The sequence below is a fragment of the Syngnathus acus genome, chromosome 22, assembly GCF_901709675.1.
Source record: "Syngnathus acus chromosome 22, fSynAcu1.2, whole genome shotgun sequence".
NCBI classification, from domain to species: Eukaryota; Metazoa; Chordata; class Actinopteri; order Syngnathiformes; family Syngnathidae; genus Syngnathus; species Syngnathus acus.
Genome location: NC_051106.1, coordinates 1,636,503 through 1,651,709, shown reverse-complemented (window position 1 = coordinate 1,651,709; position 15,207 = coordinate 1,636,503). Strand labels below are relative to the sequence as shown.

The 15,207-nt window shown below is 46.7% G+C and overlaps 2 protein-coding genes across 6 annotated transcripts; one reads left to right on the top strand and one right to left on the bottom strand.

Moving 5' to 3' along the window:
- Positions 1-4,017: 4,017 nt before the first annotated feature.
- mrps26 (mitochondrial ribosomal protein S26) lies at positions 4,018-5,527 on the top strand. Its single transcript, XM_037240930.1, has 4 exons — positions 4,018-4,373; positions 4,640-4,786; positions 5,045-5,168; positions 5,255-5,527. The coding sequence occupies exons 1-4, from the start codon at positions 4,159-4,161 to the stop codon at positions 5,384-5,386; spliced, it is 618 nt and encodes a 205-aa protein (XP_037096825.1). The 5' UTR covers positions 4,018-4,158; the 3' UTR covers positions 5,387-5,527.
- Positions 5,528-5,747: 220 nt separating this feature from the next.
- Positions 5,748-15,195, bottom strand: loxl3b (lysyl oxidase-like 3b). Of its 5 annotated transcripts, XM_037240911.1 has the most exons (17): positions 14,910-15,195; positions 12,853-13,196; positions 12,554-12,717; positions 12,241-12,458; positions 11,028-11,093; positions 10,363-10,413; positions 9,978-10,188; positions 9,707-9,887; positions 9,198-9,352; positions 8,691-8,861; positions 7,940-8,095; positions 7,606-7,765; positions 7,270-7,513; positions 7,051-7,166; positions 6,761-6,897; positions 6,254-6,365; positions 5,748-6,173 (listed from the first exon to the last, which is right to left on the bottom strand). In XM_037240911.1, exons 2-17 carry the CDS (start codon positions 13,187-13,189, stop codon positions 6,100-6,102), a joined length of 2,553 nt encoding a protein of 850 aa, XP_037096806.1. In that variant the 5' UTR covers positions 13,190-13,196; positions 14,910-15,195; the 3' UTR covers positions 5,748-6,099. The 5 variants fall into 5 exon arrangements, with proteins under 5 accessions (XP_037096806.1, XP_037096809.1, XP_037096808.1 ...); XM_037240914.1 differs by lacking the exon at positions 8,691-8,861; XM_037240913.1 differs by lacking the exon at positions 7,940-8,095 and having other exon boundaries at positions 14,910-15,194.
- Positions 15,196-15,207: the final 12 nt, after the last annotated feature.

Sequence of the window (15,207 nt, the reverse complement as noted above, 5' to 3'; positions counted from 1 at the left end):
GCCTGTACTTCCTTCGGAAACTCAGGCGAGCGGGGGCTCCTCCGGCCGTCATGACTACTTTTTACCGCGGCACCATTGAGAGCGTCCTCTCCAGCTGTATTGCTGTCTGGGGTGGCAGCTGCACTGACCACGACTTGAAGGCCCTGCAGCGCATAGTGAAAACGGCTAGTAAGACTATTGGTGCTTCTCTCCCCTCCTTGAAGGACATTTACACCTCCCATCTCACCCGCAAGGCGACCAAGATTGTGAGTGATGTGAGTCACCCCGCTCACTCTTTATTTGAACTTCTGCCCTCTGGGAGGCGGTACAGGAGCCTGCGCTCCCGCACCACCAGACTTTCCAACAGCTTCGTACTCCAGGCTGTTAGGATCCTGAACTCGCTCCCCCTTTCGGCGTAGCGTCCTGTTCTTGCTGTATGCACACTGGCTCGGTTTTGCCCCTCTTATTTAATGGGTTATTGGTCTGTTTTGTGTCGCCTACTTGTATGTCTCGTCACCGTGGGATGGAGGAAACGGAATTTCGGTTTCTTTGTGTGTCTTGACATATGAAGGGATTGACAATAAAGCCGACTTTGACTTTGACTTTGATATGCTCTTGGTAAAATATAATATAATTATGTTTAAACTTACTGTATTCCCTAGAATGAGAGTGAGAGAGAGAGACTGACAACACTCATAGATGAGAGAGGGGCATGCAAAGTATGGACTGAAGAGAGCCAACGACTACCACTTTCACCATGACACTGCACATGCAACAAAAGTCCTGTGAGTAATGGGCAATAACTAATTTATTATGTATTATTAATAAATGTAGTGTTGAGTGCCTCAAACCGCCCAAAGAAGTTATTTAGACCAGTGGTCCCCAACCTTTTTTGCGCCACGGACCGGTTACATGTCAGAAATATTTCGACCTAGGGCCAGAGATGCGGGCATGGCTACGCGACACCGAGTTGGACATCTGACGTTACACGAAAGAAGAGAAGAAATATTTTCGCGGACCGGCATTTATATAAATAAATAATACATTTATATAAATAAATAAATAATACATTTATAATAAATATATAAATACGATGAAATAAAATGATACGACTGACATAAAAACAAGTACAAATGACAAAAATAAAACTCACCATTACGTTGAATTAGTGGGAGCACTGAGTTTGTTTCTCAGAAACGAGCCGGTCCCATCTAGACGTAATCGGAGACAATGACACCCGAAGTGATTAAGGTTTGTCTTTTATTGCAGGATGCTTGGTCTCCATGTGTTGAAGCAGTTTTGAATGCTTCATTGCCTGGTTAGTTAGCCTGTCGCCACATATTAGCTTTGCGGGCTCGACTGGGGAAACATGTCACGTGACCGGGACGAGTGTTTTGACCTGAATTACCGGTTTTTTTCGTGTATAATGCGCCCCCATGTATAATACGCACCCTAAAAATGGCATGTTGATGCTGGAAAAAAGCCTGTACCCATGTATAATACGCACCCAATTTTTTTTTTCTTTTTTTTTTTTTTTTTTTTTTAAGTCCCAATGATCGTCACACACGCAGGGAGGCAATGGGTCCCATTTTTATAGTCTTTGGTATGGTCTTAACTAGGCTGGATGTTTGTTTTTTTTTGGCGTTGATTTCTCCGACTGCCCGTAAAGGCACCACCACGATCAGATGAAAAGAGAGGAAAGTGACGTGCGGACATGTGAAAAAGGCGGCTCTGTATGGGAGAGACGTTGAAGAGGAATAAAAACACCCTTGGAAACCAAAACTTGCCCCTCGTCGTGACTCGGAGCCGCAACAAATGTTTCGGATTTGTGTAGGGTACATTGTGACAGCAAACGAGCAGGTGATCAAGCAAGCGTCTGATACGAGAGCATTGCGTTCGTATGGAGCGTGTTTGAAGTGAACAGCAGAGACGAAAGGAACAAGGCAAAGTGTTGTGAAATAAAATATTACCTGTAATACACATTTTGTTATTTGCTGATTGTATTAAACTATCACATTCATTGTCAGTCAAGAAGAGAAGAGGAGTATTATCCCTTCTTTGACGAAATGACCAGAGCACAGTACAAACACACTATTGTTCTTTCGGTATTTATTCAACCCACATTCTTTCACAACATGACAAGAAGAGAACAATACATAAATCAATACTCGTACCAGTACCATGATTTTCTTAAAAAAAAAAAAAAAAAAAATTTAAAAAAATTTGTACCCATGTATAATGCGCACCCCAGATTTTAGGACAATAAATTAGTTAAATTTTGCATATTATACACGGAAAAAAACGGTAATTGATCGTCGATAATTTTTTATTTCTTTCTGTGCGGCTTGGCGGCCCGGTACCAAGTGACCCACGGACCGGTACCGGTCCGCGGCCCGGTGGTTGGGGACCACTGATTTAGACCATTTAGGAAGTCAGCATCAACCTCACCCACCGGGGGGGAGGGTAAGTTGTAGTCAGTGATCGCCCGTATGCCTTGCCACATACTCCTGGTGTTATTGGCGTCGTGGAAAAAATCCTGAATTTTTCGACTGTGGCTTCGCTTCGTTAACCTGATGGCACGGTTCAAGTTGGCTCTCGCTGTCCTCAGTGCCTCCTTGTCGCCAGACTTGAAGGCTGAGTTCCGTGCTCGTAGCGTATGACGTACCTCCTCAGTCATCCAGGGTCGTTGGTTGGCTCGGGTGATGATGTTCTTAGTGGTGCTGACGTCCTCGGTGCATTTGTTGATGTAGGCTGACAGTCATGGCGTACTCATCAATGTCGATCTGGTTGTCATATGTTGCTGCTGATTTGAACATGTCCCAGTCAGAGCACTCAAAGCAGTCCTGGAGTGCCTCCATGGCCCCCTCAGACCACATCCTCATCTGCTTCACTGCTTTTATGGTCACGTCTACAATTTGGCCTATACCTGCACAGCCTACAATACGCTCAAGGCATGCTACTTAAGGTTATTTTAACTAGGAAAGCTCAAACTACTTTGGTATCCAATTGCTCCCTGACAGCAATCTGAGGCCTCTCAGGAACCACAAATAAAGAAAATTGAAGTCCACATTATCCAAATGATGATAACCACCCCCCTTAGGTAATACCGTCGATAATTTGTGAAGTAATGAATTTGGCGTGGTCCGTTAGAAACCTCAAAAAGTTGCCGGCCCTCCCTCGAGAAAAAACCCTGCCAGTCTAATGACATGGAAAAAGAGGGAGGTCCTTTCTAACATCCCCAGTGATTCCCTCCACCTGGCGTCAGCCAGGTACATGGAGTCCTGGCACATATCACAATCCACAAAACAGTATGAGCTCACAAAACAGTTAGAAAAAGAAATGACATGTCCATCGACTGCTAAACAGTCAAACTGCATTGTCATAATGTTAATATATGAGGTAAACGAATAAGATAAAGTAATGCGGCATGTAGTCATCAGATAAAGTAATGAAGGATGTAATATTGACGCAATATCACAGCATACTGAAACGTTGAAGCGCCCTCTGTGTTGCCCCCCCTTGCATATGTAAGTGCCTGTCGATGCAAAGTCCAGTCCACTGAATGCTCAGTAGTGAATTTGCGCTGGGATCACTGCTCAGGGCCTGTCATCCATCCAAAATCTTTATGTCCACTTCACCGTTCTCAGAGTCCCTTTCCAGGCCCCGGTCAGCGTCCAGGGGTTCTGCAATAATTGAGAGCCACTGCCGGTATTTAACGATGACAACAGCACAAAACCTTGAGTTGCAATGAAAAAAGCAGCAATGCCCAGCGTGGGCCGGAGGTCCTCCCGGCCCCCTTCGGTCACCCCTAGTAAACGACATCTCCATAACCAGTCGTTTTTTTTTTCTTCACTGGCCCTAATCCTCTTCCGTAGTACGTATCTTCCGTACAGCCACGCTTTATTCTTCTCCTCTCATATTTTTTTTACATCGCACCAACGACAGGACAAGAGATGTTCACTGACTTTAAATGCAAAACTTATCCTAACCTCTAGACGGCGACAGTGTCAATGAAAAGTCTTTCCACCATCCGATTGTTTCCTGGTGTCAGAGGACACGCACAAGATGGCCGCCACCTGCGGACATTGAAAGTTGTTATTCTTTAGTGTCAATGTGACACATTTGGACTTGTTCTACTTTCTGAACGCGGCCACGGCAAGCGGCTGACAACCGGCGGTGATGGCGGCGATGTTCCGAAGCGTGCGAGTTGCACGGCTGCTAGCGCCTGGAAGGACCGCGCTGGTGGAAGCGCAACGCGGACGAAAGTCGCGCACCGACCCGGTGGCCAAGTCCAAGCTGGGGCGAATCAAAGTACCACCGCCGGTGGACCCGGTGGAGATGGTCGTGCTGCGGGAGAGATACACCGACTACAAGCTCATCATGAGGGCGCTGCGGTACCACCCTAACGTTACAGATCACACGTTTTAATTGGACATTTTGGCCTCATTTTGTGGTAAACGCAGTCATGCTAATGCTAGGCGTTCAGGTATAATGTTTATATTTGAGAAGAAAATTGAATTGTGCTTATGGTATTTTTGGATGATTAAACATTATTGTCCGATGTATTTTTTTTCCCCATAAGTATATTAGTCATTGTTAAAAATCTAAAGGCACAGTGAGCCAGCCAACAACCTTTATTTTTTTGTGTTGGTCATTTCAGTGTGGAGTTCAAGGAGGAGGTGCTAAGGAGGAAGTACGAGGAGGAGACGGGTTCCATGGCGGAGGAGCGAGCACGGCAGGAGGCTGAGGAACACAGCAATCTGATGGACTTCAACCGTCAAGAGAACCTGCGCTTGCTCCAACTTCGGTCAGCCAAATGCTAATGCTGAAGATTCAACAGTTTTGACTATTTAAATGCCATGTTATTGGAATTATACATCAGTAAAAACAAACACAAATTGCACAAACAAATTTATTATTTTCTATGTAATAAATAAGACTAGTTTTTGCAATAGTCAGAGACTTAGAATGAAATTACTTAAAATAGAACCTTGAAAAATGGTTCAAAAACATTTTACGAAAATATTTCATTAAAAATAAGTCACAAAAAATTGTTGTTTTCCAGACTTGTGAGGATCCAGAAGGAAACGGAAGAGGCTGAACGCAAGAAGCTAGAAGAAGCTCTTCAGCAAGAAGAGCAACAGCAAGAATTCGTCAGGCAGAAAGAAGATGAAATTGTGCAGCTGCAGGTACACATCTTCACCCAAATTTGTCTTTTTGGTCAAACAATGTCTTTGGTATTGGTCATATGTTTCTTCTTTTCTTTTGGCCACAGGAAGAGGCAAAGAACTTCATCACGTTGGCCAACTTGGACCAACGCATTGAGGAAGCTTTGGACAACCCCAAGAATTACAACTTTGCTGTGGATAAGGAAGGTCGAGTCGTTAAACAGACGGTGTTGCGGTGACAATTTTGGACAAGAAAGACATTTGCAAGGATCACCCATCAAAAAGTTAGTTTACAACCACTTCTTGATGGCTGGCTTTTCTTGTCCACATTTCTGATCGTCGTTTTCAATGTCATGCCAATAAAGGATGAAAAGCAGCCAGTCGATGAGTAAAGCTGATGTGTTTGCCTCTCTGATGACGTTTCCCCACTTCTGGTACGGCTCTTGCCAATCCTGCTCGAAGTCGCTGGAAAACTGCGAACTTTTAGTAACTCAGCCAAGTAATTTCAAAAACTTTTGAGAAGAGAACTTACCAGCAGAACCGACCAACGGCAGGATGTGAATCGATGTGTTCACGGATGTTACGTAATAAATTGAAAACTGTTTCTTACAAATTCATCATCTCATTTAATTGAGTGCAGCAGGTGTGATTATATCAGTGTACATACAGCATTTTTATTTATTTACCATTGTCCAAACTTTGTTGTAAAATCTTAAAAAAACAAAATAAAACAGCGTCGCATCTCACAAAATAATCCTGGGAATCTTTGGAGCACCTTTGAACGGGAAATAAATACATTCACAAGAAAAAGAATGACTGAAAACAGCTCAAGCGCTGATTTTCAAAATGGACGCTTCCTCACTGAAACCTTGCTACGTAGAGGAAAGAAAAACAACGGCGAGTGCCCTAAACGTACGCCGTGATATCTCCTTCCACCCGTCGCTTGTTGGGATTAAGAAATCTGGTTATTCAACTGTCCTGGGTACTTCTCGAACCTTCTCTCCGCCTCCTCGCTGAAGGCATCACCTGTGGAAGGACATATGATTGCGGTTTCAACAAAGTGAAGCCATTTTCATCATCCCGAAAAGAGTGCGGCGGCAACTTACCGACGTGGCAGTTGTGGAACCAGATCCGATGGCCGTCGTACTTGCAGTTGCACTTCATGGCGTTATTGGTGAAGTCGCTCTCGGCCACTTCTAAGTTTGGGTTTATCACCACCTGCGTGGACCGGGAAGTAAAAGCAAAGTTGGGTTGGATGAGGAGATGAAGGGCAAAAAAATAAAAATGCTTCTCTTTTATTTTTGCAACACGAGTAAACCACTGCAGAGCACAAGAACAACCTTCATGCTACCTGGAGAAAGATTTTGGAACACATTCCACCACTAGAAAGTAAATGCCATGAAAACTGAATGGACCTCAAACATTTCCTTGAGGAACTCCCCCTGACACCAGTCGTAGCGGGCAACACAAAATTGGGCATACATGACAGGATGCCCAAAACTAGAAGCAGCCATTTTGGTTCCAAGCAGCCATTTGCGGCTCCCCCCGACAAGGGAAGTGGCCCAAATGGACCCAATCAGAAGCATGTGTGCCACGGAGTGTGCGCTTGCTACCTGCATGATGTAATTTCCAGGTTTGACGTCTGTGATGTCAATCCACTGGCAGTCGATGTCGTGGCGGTACATGTCCCAGCAGCCCACTGTGATGCCCTGGTCACCAAAGTTGGCACACTCGTAACGCTTGGAAACACCTGCGTGTGGTGCAAGGTCATCATTGGATAAAAATCCCCAAAAATTATTTTGTATGCATATAATGCGTTCAAAGGACAGTACATGAACTGCAACCACAATGCTGCATATACGTATTTCAGAATATTTGACCGGCATGAAAAGTTTGTGTTGACCTTCCTCGCAGTCAGAGTCCTCCAGACAGAAACTGGCTTTGTGCCCTTCGGCCACTTTGCTTCCGTTGGCGTTCAGGAGATCGTAATGGGTGAAAATATCCATACTGTGGTAATGTCTGAGAAAACACAGGAGTACCTTTTAAGCTTTCAAGAAACATCCAGGAGAAATGAATATTAAAATGGCTGCCACTTGAGTGTTTTTTGTTTTGTTTTTCTTACCCGTGACAGGCGTGCCACACCCACGAGTGGCGTCCAGCTTTGGGCTTGAAGTCAGCGCGCCCGATGTTGTGGATCTGCGAAGAGAAGCGCAGAAGGCGGCGGTGCCCGTAGGGCCAGTTGGCCTTGGCGGCCGTCTTGGACAGGCAGTCCTCCTCGGCGGCGCAGTAGAGCATGTGCAGGGGTCGGTCCTCGATGTAGACCGACTGCTGCACCAGCGTGGCGTTCAGGACCAGGTCGGACGTCGCTGCACCCCAAGCGGAAAAACACCTTTTAGACTACTTAAGTTATACCCATTATTGAATTAAAAAAAAAAAAAAACATTCCCTTGTCACTCACTCTCTGAGCAGATGACGCCGGCTGCGAACTTGGCGGTGGCCTTCTGGCAATTGAGCGTCTTGTGTCGCTGGCAGTGCATCAGCGACATCTCATCTCCGGTGCACTTGACGCCACTCAAAATCATCTCGGTCACGTTGCTGCTGTCCCAGTACCACGTTTCCTTGGGAGGTGGGGCGAACACAGAACGGCCGGCCAATCAGAGCATAGAAGACACACGCTCAGGAAGTCATCGCGAGTTGAAGACGCAAGCGCAGAGGTGGCCATTTTGAAATGGACAGATTTGTAGATGGGCTAAGCAAAACATTTAATTCACTAATCACAATGGTCTTCTTACGGTGATGGCGTGCATGGAGTAGCCCAGGCCGAGCTGCCTGCACGCCACCATGGCCTCCCTGGTGCTCCAGCCTGCGCTGCAAACCGTACCCCACCTGGAGCCTACCCGAAGCTCCACCCGGCCCTCGTACGTGCTGCGGCCGCCCACTAGCCGGATCTGCGGAACCACACGCCCTGCTGGGAGTCACTCAGCCATCCGAGCTCATTCGCAAATTCTAATACTGACTTTTTTGAAAGGCCTTGTCACTTTCAGTGTCACATGACCGATGGAGCTCAACTTGATATCGGAGAAACTGACAATGGTTTGATTGCGTTTGTGCCATCTCATGTTTGAATGTGAAGACTTCATTTTTTGAGATGTTGAAATTGTTTTTACCTTGATTCTTTTGGGGAGATAATTGATATTTTTTGCATGCCAATTTTTACCTTCATATATCAATGCGTTAGGAATTCAAATTCAACCTCAAATGGCACAAGTTGTGTGCAGGCAGTGAAAGACGTGTGCCAGGCACGAGATTGAATGTAAGCGGGGTTTTTTTTTGCAGGGGTGGGATGAGGTCAGTCCTCGGACCAGGAACGCGGGATGTTTTTCTTTGCACGCCACAAAGAAAAGCTATTAGTTATTATGTACTGTCACATTTTTAGCAGAAAGCACAAATGAAAAAGAACACGTTTGGCCATCAACCAGTAAAAAATAATAAAAGAATCGCCCAAATAAATTCAGCCGGCTACGTCAGGTGTTAGCAACCTACTTGGTTAGCCTGGTTAGCATAGCCCAGGCCTAGCTGCCTGCAGGCCACTATAGCCTCCTTGGTGGTCCAGGTCTCGCCACAGATCAGACCCCAGCCTTCCGTGCCATTGGCGTTGGTACCCAGAACCTCAACGCGGCCCTCGTAGCGGGTCCGCCCCCCTCCGAGTCGGATCTGTGTGGCGGGGCCCAGCCGGGGTTAGTGCAAAGATCCAGAGGGATCGGAACCAAAAGCTCGTTTTTTGGGAGGGATCCCACTGGAGCCTTTGAGAGCAATTGCATGGCAGTATGGAAATCGTGACGTCCATCATGAGGCCATGTGAGTTTGTTAGTGTATTTTTGTGATCACATTAGTCAACTAGGCACTAAATTGGCGTGATCATGTCTCGGCATGACATCATCACAAAATATTAGTAGCAAAAAAGACATTTCACTGAGTGACCAATCACAAGAGCCGTACACGTGACATGTGACTAACGTGCTGGCCCAAAGAGAGAGGTGTCGCTCTGACCGAGTTCTCCAGGCCCATGTAGGGAACGTTGCAGCGCACGGCGGCGTCCTCTGTGTGCTGGCAGTCCTCCGATGTGATGTTCTTGAACGGGCAGTTCCAGATGGAACGCTCTAGGCCCGAGCACTTCACCTCGTTCATGTAGATGGGACCGACTCCTGGAAAAACAAACAAACAAACAAACAAACAAACAAACAAACAAACAAACAAACAAACATGATGTTTATATTTTTTTACAGGCACTGGGAAAGCACTTTGAACCAGGAAGGTTTATTTAAGCAAGCGTTAGCAAACAACACGTTCGTGGGGAAAAAAATGTTGTCCTTGATTTGCTGAAAAGAGGAACTGTACCATAAACGACCCTCGTCATGGAATTAGGAACAATCCCTCGCTTGACTTCACCAGAGTGGAAAGTCTGCAAGATTTAGCGGTCTGCCGATGTATTTTAAAATGGGTAGATTTGTGTTTTCAAGACATTCAAAAGCCTCCCATGTGAAGAAAGTGAGGCTCACCTTGGCCCATGCGTCCCCCCGTCATGGCCTCCTTGGCACTGCCGAAGCCCAGCTCCCTGCAAACCACGCTGGCCGACTGCAGGTCCCAGCGGTCGTCACACACGCTGCCCCACTCGCCGCCCTTCAACACCTCCACGCGGCCCTCGCCCAGCCGGGCCCCGCCCTTCAGCCTCACCGTGCTCTATCGAGACAGAGAGAGAAAAAAAGGGGCTCATATAATGTTGTGTAACGACCGCGAGTCAGAGTTTGTTGGAGGCAAGCGGGCCCTTACCGAAGTTTTGGTTTTCTTCTTCAGTGCGGCGTGGTGTTGCATGAAGAGCAGCCCCGGCGCGCAACTGACGACGACGGGAGAGCCGCCGCGGCACAACGCCGTGGTGTTGGGCCCGTTGAACTCCATGGGGCACGCAGCCAAGTGCACCTCGGTGCCCGCGCACGCCACCGAGTGCACGCGGTACACGTTCCTCTGCCGCTCCAAAAACAACCTGCCAAGGCACCGGACGCATTGTCAACTTGAGTCACGTATACCGGGAGTAAATGTTGACCATGGGTCCTTTTTGTAAAATCAGTCCACATATCAGTCGGCTTTGAGTCAATTGTTGTTGCTGTTTTTTTTTTTTTAATAACCACGAGAAAACGTTTACAAGTGCTCACGTTACCTTGGGCCGGGGTTGCTCTGTTTAGACTTAGCGTTAGCTTTAGCTGTCTGCCTGTAAGGTAAACACGCGTTAGACTGCACAATTTTAGCCCCACGGCATTAAAAGCATTTGGAATACTTGTTTCAGAAGGAATGTGTCACTTTGTTTTTTCTTTTTTAGTCAGAACAGGCTGGTTGAAAGTGACGCATCCTGAATCAATGTGAAGAGCACAAGTGTACGACCACCTCAATGACCTACCAGGAGAACTTTGGAGGGTTCTTCAACAAAACCATTAGAATTGCAGGATAAAGTTAAACTCAAAATTTTCCCACAATTGTCCATTTAGTTGCCGAACTGGAACAACTTTATGAGTTTTGGAACCTGAGTTCTCAAATACAATGCCACCAAGTTGTTTGTTGTTGAAGAATCAATCACATCACAAAGTCTTTCCGACATGCAAACGCATTTAAATGAGCATGAGTTTAATAGACAAACACTCACGCAGAACAGGTTGACTTCTTCAATACTGTAAAAAGTCAACTTGTGTGTGACTTGAGTCTAAACTCGGGTTACAAATGGTTATTGACACATTCATCTAGTTATGAAAAGTGTTAGTAGCTACTCTAAGAGGAAAACGAGAACACGGACGGCGAGGCGGGCACGTTTTCCTCCCGGCGACAGAGTACCTGGCGCCTGCTGTGATGGTAACCTTTGACCTGGACACCCTCTTGGCGGTGCGCTTTCTCAAACGTCTGCAACCACCACACAGCCACATGCGCTCACATTTCTTAGTGTATTTTTTATCTTTGAGTTCCAGCTCAAGTTTCTTACAGTCCATATTTGGCGTACATTTTTTGCAGCAGGATGGGACAAAGCGGGGGCGGGGGGGTCAGGTCACCATCAGTGAATTGCGGCGCTCACATTCCAGTCGGCAGCGCAAATTGAGGTCAAACATAACGACGTAGATATTCCAAACATTTAGCACCCACCTTTCAGGCTTGTGTGGCTTATTTTATTTAGAAACTCAAAACACGTTTTTTTCCACCCGCTCACCACCTGATAAAATTCCAATGAAAGTTTCTTGCTAGCTATACATCGATAGCCACAATATCTAGTGACATGTAAAATCGATGCTGCACTGCCTGATATTAAGACAAAACATTGACTGTAATGTTGCCACGGCAACTAGGTTTTCGCACTCTAGCGGCCTCCAATAACTGTGTCAAAAAGTAAAAGCACATAAAAGCGGTGAAAAAGGTCCAATGTAGAAGTAATGATGAAGGTTGACGTAGTAGTAAAAAGCAAATTGAATTTGCGCTTGAAAATGGTCGCTTTTGATTTTGTCTTTGGACTGAAACGCACAAATTGCTCCACGACATCGTTAACGAGGTCACCACTTGCGCCTTGTGGCCAAAGGCTCGTTAAACAGGATGTACAGTAGCCCCGCCACGGGATGTGGTTGCTTCCCACCAAGGCTTCACACACACCTGACAGACAACACACACGCGCGCACACACGAACTTCTCCTCAAGCTCCTGCGAGACGCCTGCACGACACACACGCACGTTTTTTAACGAAAAGTATTTTTCGCTCTCTCCTCTGTCCACCTGGAATGCGAAAGACAAATATCTTCAGAGGAGAGCAAATGTGCCCTTTTAGGAACTTGAGCAAATAGCACAAGCTCCAGCTTTGTTTTTCTTAGTAGTGTTTTCTTTGTGTGCTCTAATTACGAGACACGTCATCGTCGTTCCCATTGCTGCAGCCGGATAACAAAAAAGAGAAAGAGCCGCGTGACTGGGAGCGACGCTGGAAAATGGGACGACTGCAGAATTCATTACGGAATAGCTTGCCTTAGATGGACACTACATTAGGTACACCATGGTGACCGGCGCCACTGACCTGTAGAAGTTCTTGTTGAACTTCCTCTCCTGAGGGAATCCTAGCATGCCGCAGACCACACGCGTGTTCTTGGCCGTCCAGCCGGCGTCGCACACCTGCGCCCAGCCGTCCTTGTACTTGATCTCCAGAACGCCTTCCGTGATGGGCAGGCGCTTCTTGGCCGCCGCCACCACCGCGCGCAGGCGCACCTCCTCCAGCTTGTTCTCGTCGACTTGAGCCTGATGAAAGGTTACGAGAATCAAAGTATTGCCAAACACAAGCAATGAAATGATGCTGATGAAAAGGAGCAAAGACTCCATCCGAGCGGAGCAACCTCGATGACGTTGGCATCCACGAATCCCGGGATCCTCTCGTCTTTGCACACCACGCCAGCATCCTCGTCGTGAGTGCAGTCGCTGTTACCCCAGCCGCGAGATTTGCATGCGCTGATGCTCGACTCGCCGCCGCCGCATTGCACGTTGTCCAGCCAGATCTTGCCTTGAACGCAATTACCACACATGGGACCACTTGACTTGTTGCTAGGCGGACTTCACCGCAGTAACGTAACTCCCGCGAAATATGTTGGGGGCAATAAACGAACAATAGGCTGCAGTCGATAGGGGCACGTCCTACCTTGTCCCTTTCCGTATTTGGCGCTGTGTGTCCACCCGGTGGCCTCGACGAAACCCAGCTGTCGACACAGCACGTTGGCGTTGGAGATGGAGAAGTCGTCGTCGCACACGGTGCCCCACTCGCCCTTGTAGAAGAGCTCCACGCGGCCCTCATTGTGCTTGCGCGGAAATCCGGCCAGTCGCACTTTCAGCCTCTCTGACTGCGACTGAGGGGCGGATGGTGACGCCGACGGCCGAAGGGTGGTGAGCGGCGCCGGCATCTGGGCGAGGCAGCAGGGCGAGCACAAGGCCAGGAAGAAGAGGAGGGACAGGTGACGCCTGCCGGTCCACGCCGACATTTTACGCCTACATGCCAAACAAATCAAACAGATTTGATTTGACTGTCAATACGCGTCACAAATGAACACGATGCTAGCTTGACTTTTGAGTTGTACGCTACATAAACGTGCTATTGACGACTTTCTGTGTGCGTTTAGGGTGGGAGGGGGGCACAGGGGGGTCTGCACAAATCCAGTAGTGTCTTGTGTTTGTACAGAGACCACCAGACGGGAGGCTCCCGCTCCAAAACATGACTGAGAGTTTTCCCGACTACCACCGAGGAGGACTTACTCGATGTCCAAATCATTCATTTATTTCTTCTTTTGACTTAATTATCAGCGGTTAGTATTGACGTTCTACACGAGTACCCGATATCTTAGAACATGGATCCGATACAATACCTGGTATCGCTACTCGCCCATTCCAAATTGATAGTCTTTCATCCCCTGTAAATAAAACCTTCAGAAAGCCTTTTTTTTTTTTAATTTTCTTTCACGGCCCGATCACACCTCATGTGCTAAACTGAGCCATGGGCGCAGCGTGTTTGCTCGTTTCCCCGTATTGGTGCCAGAGGTTGCTGACCTCGCTGACCGCACGGCAGCTGTGCGTCTTCTGCTGCTCAAACCAGCGGCCTGACTCAACATCACAGTGGGAACATTTCGCACGTGTGTGTGGGGACTGTCTGGGTCGGGATCACGAGGGGGGGAATATTTTCCAGAAGCCACAAAGAAACCTCTTCGACAAGACTGATTCATTCGTTTGATCCGTGGCTGAAGTAGCAATTTGGAAGGTGTGGTCGTCACTCATAAAAAAACTTCTCAAGTGAGATTTGTTTCGAAATATGGGATATTTAAATAATAGAATTATATGCAAAGTCTGTGTGATACTTAATTGAGGAGAATGATAGCATAACTTGAGGACCTTTGTTTACATGTGTGTTCAGTTAGCTAGCTAGCTCTGCCTAAACCCCAAGAGCGCTTCCTCTCGTAGCAGATTTGGAGTGTCTTGTTGCTGGCCACAAGTGGCTGTGCATCACGCACAGAAAGACGGAACAGTCAGGCAATTCTTTTTCTAGACAAAGTCCTACTTTTTGTAAATTGTAATATTACGGAGATCATATTTCAGTCATATTTGCGGAGAAACACTTTTTTTATGAGAATGAAGTAATTTAAAAGATAACGTTGATTTTTTGGGAAAATGAATTGTAGTATTTCAATAAAAACTTTGTTTTTCAGATTTTTTTGCCAAGATAAAGACAAATTTTTTGATGCAACTGTATTTTTATAAAATGTGCTTCTTTTTAAACAAAGTTGTATTTTTCAATACGTAATAAACCTGATAGTTAATCTCATTTTTCACCCCAAAACTGCACCGCATTTCTTACACATACACGCACACGCACGCACACACACAACGTTATATGCGGGAACCGAACTCACGGTGTCGGCACACAAGACAGGCAAGTGTACCCCTACACCATCAGCGACCCCCCGAAATTGCCTTCTTGAAAGTTTTTTCAACATGACGTCATCATGAAAAATTGGAGGATGCCCGGTGGAATACTCACAGGATACTGCGGTCATTTACGTAAAGTTTCACTTTATAGCCAGTGCCTATCTTTTTGCCTCATGTAAACACACAAGCCATTCAAACACACTACACTTTAAGTTACACAACATTTCCATTTTCTTTGAATTATGTGTTTGGAAAGTTGCAATTGTAAGCTGTCTACGTGCTTACCTTAATGATGCAGAGTGGAGGGAGCGCTTCAACTACTTTTGTTTTCTTGGCAGGGGAATAAATGGTCCAAAAAGTGGTGAAACAAGGCAGAGAAATCCTTCACGTTTCCTTCACACTTGGCTCCGTCTAATTGCCGGTGTAGTTAAGAGGGCTGGGGGAGATAAACAAGAGTTCAAAAGTGTACGGTAGGCACGACGTCGCCTACTCGGCGGTGTCTGCAAATTGCCAGCTGTACAGCCTGGCCGACGGAAAGGAGCAAAAGGACCAAGAGGGGAGAGGAGGAAGAAAAAGGAGGAGG

What these genes read in the sequence shown, in the direction of transcription:
- mrps26 (XM_037240930.1), top strand. Translation starts at nt 4,159, where the DNA reads ATGGCGGCGATGTTCCGAAGCGTGCGAGTTGCACGGCTGCTAGCGCCT. An exon ending in CTGCGCTTGCTCCAACTTCG is followed by an intron (nt 4,787 to 5,044) that starts GTCAGCCAAATG and finishes GTTGTTTTCCAG; the next exon opens with ACTTGTGAGGATCCAGAAGG. An exon ending in ATGAAATTGTGCAGCTGCAG is followed by an intron (nt 5,169 to 5,254) that starts GTACACATCTTC and finishes TTTTGGCCACAG; the next exon opens with GAAGAGGCAAAGAACTTCAT.
- loxl3b (XM_037240911.1), bottom strand. Translation starts at nt 13,189, where the DNA reads ATGTCGGCGTGGACCGGCAGGCGTCACCTGTCCCTCCTCTTCTTCCTG. An exon ending in CAGAGCAACCCCGGCCCAAG is followed by an intron (nt 10,189 to 10,362) that starts GTAACGTGAGCA and finishes GTGCCTTGGCAG; the next exon opens with GTTGTTTTTGGAGCGGCAGA. An exon ending in ACATGGGCCTGGAGAACTCG is followed by an intron (nt 8,862 to 9,197) that starts GTCAGAGCGACA and finishes CCCGCCACACAG; the next exon opens with ATCCGACTCGGAGGGGGGCG.